General features: G+C 38.1%; 1 protein-coding gene across 1 annotated transcript; it reads right to left on the bottom strand.

The window, feature by feature from the left end:
* Nucleotides 1-1,165: 1,165 nt before the first annotated feature.
* On the bottom strand, nucleotides 1,166-4,198 carry LOC148215350 (vomeronasal type-2 receptor 26-like; the record flags this gene model as incomplete). The annotated part of the gene is made up of 3 exons (XM_088144169.1): nucleotides 4,024-4,198; nucleotides 2,434-3,240; nucleotides 1,166-1,393 (listed from the first exon to the last, which is right to left on the bottom strand). Coding segments are annotated over exons 1-3 (1,188 nt in total), but the record flags the coding sequence as incomplete, so codon positions are not given.
* Between the last annotated feature and the right edge of the window lie 3,730 nt (nucleotides 4,199-7,928).

The following is a 7,928-nucleotide window of genomic DNA, read 5'->3' as shown; positions in this document are numbered from 1 at the left end:
GATCGTTCCTTCAGGACACTTCCTGCAATTGTAGCAGCAAGCGTGTTTCCCCTGCTGAACAATCCTGCTGTACCCATGGGGGCAGCTCTCAACACATCTGGCACGGGGAGGTAGCTAGGAAGAAGCATAAGAAAGGGTAAGGGTTAGGCTTCATGCAGTCTTTAGAACTGGAGAGGAGAGGAGCTGATTAAATGATTATAGTGTATAAGATGTTCTTGCCTCAAAATGTCCCAACATTAAAATGGCCCTTTCAAGCTTTCCTTTTTTCTCCCTCTCTCTCTCATAAGGGTCATAAAGGAGCAAGGAAAGGTTTTAATTTTGACTATCTCTTAGAGTAGAACACTCCAATTGTTTCAGTTTCTTCACACGGAATATTAGCAATGGGGCTGATTGTTTATGGTTTGCGTACTATTAGTAAAGCATTCCTACACATACTGGTGAATTGCACAGAAATGTATCCAAAGAAGAATACTCAGTGGGAGCCAATTTTTTCTTTTTTCTTTTTTTAATTCCCCCCCCCTTTTTTTTTTTTTTTGGTCATGATTTCCTAACCACACAATTTTGGATCCATTTCTACTTAGGATATTTTCATAAGAAATTGTGCCCAGCTTTAGAATGACATGCAATATAATTTCTAGAAAATTTTGCAATGTGTGCTTCTTTTAGGAAAATGGAAAGCGAGAAAAATCTCAGTAAATTGTCAATGGTAACTTTTGATTTTGTTCATGGTTATACCTAACATTAAGTACTCTTTTTTCTTTAGATGGGTGATGACTCTTTTGAGGAATAATAGAAAAAGGTCTCTTCTCAGCTCATGCTTCTTAACTATGTAACAGAAATTTCCAAATAAGGTTTCTTTGATTTTTAAAATTTTTATTCTTTACTTTGAATCTATTTTACTTTAAACATATATGAATGAAACATAGGCAGCTGGATCAAAAAAAAAAATTAAATCAAATATCTTTATACATTTTTTGGTTTATTCTTGTATCAAATCTCTTCAAAAATGATAAGTAGGAAAAAATGCATTTTCTAATATTAATCAGAATCAGTAGTTGAATTACTTTTGAGAAGAGAAAGCCAAACATTCAGGAAACCTATAGACGCTCAAGCGTCCAGACTAACACATCTTCTGGGCACAACTGCACACCCCCTGAAGACATACCTGACGAAACTCGTGATTCCACACAATGGCACTTTCCCTGATGGTGAACTTCTTCTGCTCAAGAGCTTTGGGGTCCATCCTCCCAATCCGCACTCTCTGGAAGGATTGATTGTGGAATGTGACCAAGTTGAAGATGTCATATCCAGAGTCAAAGTCCCCGTTTTCATCAAAGAAGATTTCATCTCCCACAGTGTTGTTAAAATGCACACATCTCAGAAAGTAATGAAGCTGGATTTGAGGCAGGGGAAAAGTTAAGGAAGGTAAATGAGATACTGGATCAGATAACAAGAGATGGGATAAAATTATTTCACTTCTTTCTAGGCAAGAATGCATCACAGTTAGAGTAAAATAGGTATTGTGGTTAAAGATTTAGAAGTACATAAAAAAAAAGTAAAACCATTTAATTTTACTGGCACATTGTCAGAATTTCCATTAGGTCAGAGGGAATGAAATAGGAGGAGATGTGAACTTTGACAAAGTTAGGAACACTTGGCCTCTGCGTGCATGCCTATAAAGTTTCCAATGATAGATTACCCTTCGTTCAGTACAAATACCTTTTCTTTCTCCATGCGGGGGGGGGGGGAGGGGGCTAGCAATTTAGGGTTCATTCTAAAACTATCATTTAGAGAATTTACTTCCAATTTCCTCCATTAGCACTGATGTGGCTTATGGATGCCTGAGGAGTTCTGAGTGCCTGATTTCATCATCCAGAGTAAAATAGATATAGTAGTGAAAGATTTATGAATACATCAAAAAAGTAAAACCATTTAATTTTACTGGCACATTCTCAGAATTTGGATTAGATCAGAAGGAATGATATAGCAGGTGACATGAACTGTGACAAAGTTAGGAACACTTGACCATCGAGTGCATGCCTATAGTTTTCAGTGATAGATTCCCCTTCATTCCTCACAATATAAATTCCTTTTCTTCTTCCTGGGGGTAAAAACTAGCAATTTAGGATTCATTATAAAACAGCCATTTAGTGAATTTATTTCCAATTTCCTCCATTGGCATTAGTGTGTCTTATGGATGCCTGAGAAGTTCTGCATGCCTGATTTCATCATCCATTTCGAATCTGAGATTTGGGCTGACAGTGGAGGTCTGATTCTAGCCAGTCCCGAAAATTAAAGGACAGACGTCCCTTTTCAGTTGTTTTATCACGTCAGAGCTCTGCAGTGGCAAATCAAGGCCTGTTTGTTGGGGACATGTACCTGCCAAGGTTGAACTTCCCAGGAATTATGTTTCTTTGGAATCCTTAGGGATACCCGCTTTGCTCCTTCTGAATGCAAAGAGTGCAAGGCATGTGCCACAGAATAAACCCCATTGAAGATATTGTAGCTCTCGCCAGACATTTCCATTTCAAAAACAGTGCTGGGGAGTCTCTCTAGTTCTTCCTTCCCAGTGCAGTTCTTTCCTTTTCCTAGATGCAAATCATGCTGGGGGAATGAACAGAGAAATGCAGCACCCCAGAAATTATAAATAAAAGGAAAGGAATGAGTGAAAGGATTCATGCTCTCAAGAAACCCCTTAAATCTTGGCACAGTGCTTGTATGGGGTGAAAAGAATAATGTGCCATTGAAACTTTGCAATGCAAATTTAAGCCAGGAAAATACAGCTGTGAAGTCCCACTGAGCGGTTATGATCCAGACTCGATGATTCAAGGGATTCTTAGTGACAAATTCAAAGCTTTGCAGAATGATGTGAAGACCCTCCATAGACTGGAAGTCCCCATGAACAAGGAACACATTGATTTTGAGCACTGATATAGCAGTTCCTATCTTTTCTAGACTTTTAATAAAGGAATGTTCATTTCCTGTGTAAGTTTTCATCATTGGGATGGTTTGCAGGAAAGCTAGGCAGATGTCATTCTGAAAGAGCTTTGGCTGGAGATTTCGAAGAAAGGTTTCCCCGCTTTCATCCTCTGGTACTAAAAGGCCAATCCAGTTCCATCCAAAATGTTTCAGCAAATGAACAATCCCCTTATACTGTAAGTTTTCACTGGGAACCATACGGAAGAAGGAAGGGAAGCGAGTTTTGTCACTTAAGACTGGATCAAAGGAGCCATAACTGAGCTATGGTTCAAACAAATAATGAAGGAAACAGGAAAAGAAGCATTTAAATTGAGACATGCACCTTTTGTCTTAAAGAACAAATTGCCTTTCAGTCTGTACGTGAATTCTGCATGTTACTTTAGTTGAAGAGTATGATAAATAAGGAAGAATCCCATAAATTATTGAAGTGGAAAGCCTCAGGATTCAAATTTCTGACATTCCTCACATTGCTGGTCTTCAGTTCCTTTCATCCCTCACCATTAGAGATCTTGCAGAAAGCTGATAGGAGCTAAAGTCAAGAAACACGTGGAGCTCACACGTTCATCATACTCATTTCAACAAATGTTACAACTCAACAGTACAATCGTTATGACATAAGATTTTTTCCTCTGCTTTTAAGTTAGGCCCACTTTAATATGAGAACATTTTACTTTCTGAGAAAACCTCTATACTAAGAACAAAATGGATGAGTCACAGTTTCCCATGTATCTCCAAATGCAGTATTTACTATATTGGAGAATTACTTGGGGAGATTCATATTATAAGACTCAATGTTTTCAATTTCCCTCTGACATCCAGGATTTTATTCAACATACTTTTGTAATTCTTACAGTATTTTATATTAGCCCTGTACACATTTTCTGCTAACAACTGTTTTAACATTTTTGCCTTTCAGAATTTCATCTCCTCTTCACATACATCTTTATTGAGTAATATGCTTTAACCATACAAACACTGAATGAAGATCAAGGAAATGCTTCCTAACTTCTCAAAGCTGAAATAGATTTCAGTGAATGCACACACCTGGGCAATCTTGTAAGCATTCAAAATGTGGGCCATCTGGATGGAGTTTGGGGAGGTGAGACCACCAATGATAGCCAGGAGCTTCCTCTTCCTCCCTCTGACACAGTTGTAGTTGATGGGATTCCCTTGTCGCTGAAAGAGAAGATCTTGCATGTTCTTAGTAGCAATCCTTGCATTAAAATTATTCTCATAGACTTCCAATCCTAATGTGGTGTTGGGTAACAGCCTGATGTTGCTCTTGATGTCATGTATGGCAAAAAACATGGAAAGAACATGTTGGTAGTTTTTGGGGATCATGCTGAAATGGGAAATTTATGTTGAGGGATATGATTATATTTGGAAAAAATAACAAGGCAACAAACTGGAAACAATATAAGGAATTTCATAATTTCTGTAAAGGTGCCTTCTAATTCATTTCCCCTGTCTCCTACAAACATTATCATGAACAGTAAATCCCAACATTGCAATATTTCAGCTTCAGGAAAGAGCAGAGTATTAAAATTGGAATTAAGAACCAAAATCAATATATTTTAACCCTGAGATTGGAAGTATATTTTTGCCCAGCCCCTTTCAAGCCTTCTTCTTTCTAGTTGCTCCTTTCATCTCTTCCTCCCAGATAAGAATAATTCTGCCAACCACCCACAATATATAATAAAATCCCACCATATTTCCTTTTGCAGAATGGAAATGGAGAATTCAGTTGTCCCACTTGAACTGAGCTCTTTGGTACATCCCTTTTTGTGATGGGTGGGAAAGCAAGATTAACATCAGGTATCCTTCAGGCCATCAATTCTGTAAGAGTTTCTAGTGAAAAGGCACTTCCAAACTGCCACATAGAACTCAGGGCAGATAAAGCATTATGAGTAGATGCCATTTTTCTATTTCCTGGGTCATCTAGTGGTTTCTGATCCTTTTGTCGTAGTCCAACACTGCCACGTCTGCACCCACCAAGGGGTAAGTGCAGCATCTGAACCTGCATTGTCTACCTTTCATGCATAGTCTGTCACTTTGCTCTGAAGATGAAGTGCCCGTAGTCCAAAGAGCAAAAGTATACTTACAGTCCTATTAGGAAGGAATCTGGAAGGTTTGTGAAAGCATACAAGGGCAAATCAGGAAATCGTCCTGAAACGAATCCCCCAAGGAACACATCTTCTCCAGAGTTAAAAAAAAATTTTGGAGCACTAAATAGCTGACTGCACATGTCTTTCCAAGTCCCATTGACAGAATGAGAAAGAAAGAGGAATAAGAAATTTATTTTGAGTACCAGCAGACCTAAACCAGAAGCGTCTCTGTTCAACCGCATGATCAACATAAAAAGATCTGTATTCACTAGAATATATTCTTTGAAAAACTAATGAAATTCTCCATACAACAGGATGAAAAAGGTATTGAAAAAAATCTGAGGGTGTATTTAATGCTGACGTTTAAAAATGGAAAAACTCCCAGTGATGGCTCTTTCACTCCTGCAGGTTCCTTCTAAAGTCTCAGTGGCAGAACGTGAATATAACATGGAGTATGAAAGCAGCTATTGTTTATGGGGTGGGTGTTGATTTACTGACTTGTTTTTTTAAGAAGGCTTCATGTAGTTTAGTGACCTCCCAAGAAATAGGATTCAAACATAGTGATTCTGATAATTATAGGAGAAAGAAAACTTTCATCAGTCTTCCAGTCCCTGTAGAACTAGAGAAAGGATGATTTGGATCCCTCCATAGTCAACGTCTGGTTGGAAGCAGCTTTGTTGAGAGTATACTGCATTATAGATTAAAGTTCCACCTTTCCCCTGTGGGATTACGACCATTTTCCTGAATGAAATCAAAGCTGCCTTGGGAGTGACTTAGTTGTGAGGTATAAAGATGATGAGAACTTTGCCCTGAATAATCTGGCTATAGCTGAAACTTTTTCCAGATTGAAGGGCATTATTTTGATACACAATTTTATATTCTATATATACACAATTTTATATTTTATATATATACAGTATATATATGCTTCACATAATGTATAACCATACCTGTCTATTTTATTTCTAAAGGGTTAACTTGCTTTTGCTTTGTAAAGAGCACTGGTTTCTTCTCCCCCCCCATCTCTTTGCTGAATGCCCGATTGTCTTCAAATAAGCAATTAGCTGAGTACAAGCTGTTTGTTGTACCAAGCTTTTCGCAACAGTCGTGAGGCCCTACATTCCAGAAAAAGATAAGAAAAATCTTGTATGCCATTCCCTTGGTAACCAGAAGAAAAAGTTACATTTAAGTTTACCTTCCTAAGAACCACCTTTCACTTGCTCAGACCGTCCCAAAAATCCCTTGTATGGGTATGAGGGGATGTACTATCGGATTACAGATTTAAATGTCTATAAAGCCTCTGATGTTTGTTTTGTGAGGTGTGATTTCATCAACATCTTTTGTTAATGTGTTGATTGGGGTCACCCAGCTGTGTCTTGATCAAAATACATCTGTTATCTTAAAGAAGCCTCGTCTCAAGTCTCTTCATTTGGCTTTATTGAGACTTGGGAAATAAAAGGTGCCATACAAGATCAACATGAAGCCTTTGAGTTTCTTGAACATCTTCTAGTCCTCTGTCAGTTGAATCATACTTTCTTTTTAGTGGCTGGAGAGATTCGTTCTTTTAATTTTGGGGAGGGACTTTCCTGAAGAAAACTTTGGTTTATGAATTTTTGCAAGAAAAACTCCCACCATTTCCTTATCAGCTATGATCTCCTCCCTAGAACCCTATTCTATTCCAATCTTCAGATAGATAAGAAGAAATGAGGGCTTTTTTTAGTTCCAACTAAGTCTTTACATTCTGCCAAATCTAAGGAGAGGTTTTCAACACCCTTCACCAAAGTTCCTTGTCAAAAAGTGCTTGAAATTATCTTGACTATTTTTCAAGTACCATATTCAGATAAGATGTCAACGCCTCAGAAGATGTTAGTATTAACTTCCTGTGCCTATGGCATGGTACTCATGAGAACTGCAGATACTTTTCAGCCAGCATCTATCTTGCTCCTTTTTACTTATTGATTTTTATTCTAATTCTGAAACATAACCTTCATCACCTATGAAACATAATCTTTATCTCCAGGGATAATTTTTACCCCTGAATTCCCACCTCTTACCTCACTCGGGCCTTCTTAATAGGAAAAATGACTCTGGCCTGCAGCTAAATTCTTTCTCAGATCAGGTGCCCACCACCAAATGGATCAACAGATGAGAGCCAGAGAACTTCTTGGAGGGTTCAGGGAGAGTGGAGGATAACCTCCTCAGTTTATTTTCTGGGAAATGTGTGTGGTACGTCTAGTCACAGCTGATTTGGCTCTTTTTTCTAAGCATGTCCATAGACTGTTCTTAAACTTCCAAATATACCTGCTAGCTGAAAGAAATAGGGGGCTCTTTTGTTCTGTTTTGTTTTTTGTGAAATCCAGGCTCAGACTACCCAGGTCAGCAGGGAAATTAATCTTGTTGTCTATTTCCTTCTTTTCAATAATGCATCGTGGTTATTCTTTTTTATATTTCTTTGTATTTTTGTTTTGGTCTGATTAGAAACAGCATGAAATATTAAACAGAAAATTAAATAAGTAGCATATGAAAGAATTGATCATATGAGACACAACTTGCTTTCTGACCCTTGTTTCTGCCCCATCAATATGTAAACCACTTCTTTTCAATTGAATTAAAAACAGGAACTCCTCAGTTGGAAAACGATAGATCCCAACGATCACATAGCACATTCATTTTCCTTACAAGATATTTCCTGGCATTTCTTGGCCGTGTAACACGTGGCAGAAAGATTATGTCCAATAAGCCGACAGTAGGCGCCAGGATGGGGGAGATCTCCACAGCCACCATGGGCTTCTGCTTAGTGCTCAGTAAGCTGGGGAATGTAAATCCAGTCGTTACACAAGATCA

This window comes from Python bivittatus, unplaced genomic scaffold, assembly GCF_059951505.1.
Source record: "Python bivittatus isolate LINGU-HERP-01145 unplaced genomic scaffold, Pbiv_v1 ctg000430_np1212, whole genome shotgun sequence".
In the NCBI taxonomy this organism is placed as follows: domain Eukaryota; kingdom Metazoa; phylum Chordata; class Lepidosauria; order Squamata; family Pythonidae; genus Python; species Python bivittatus.
Note: the sequence above shows the minus strand (reverse complement) of the source record. Positions and strands in the feature narration are given on the sequence as shown.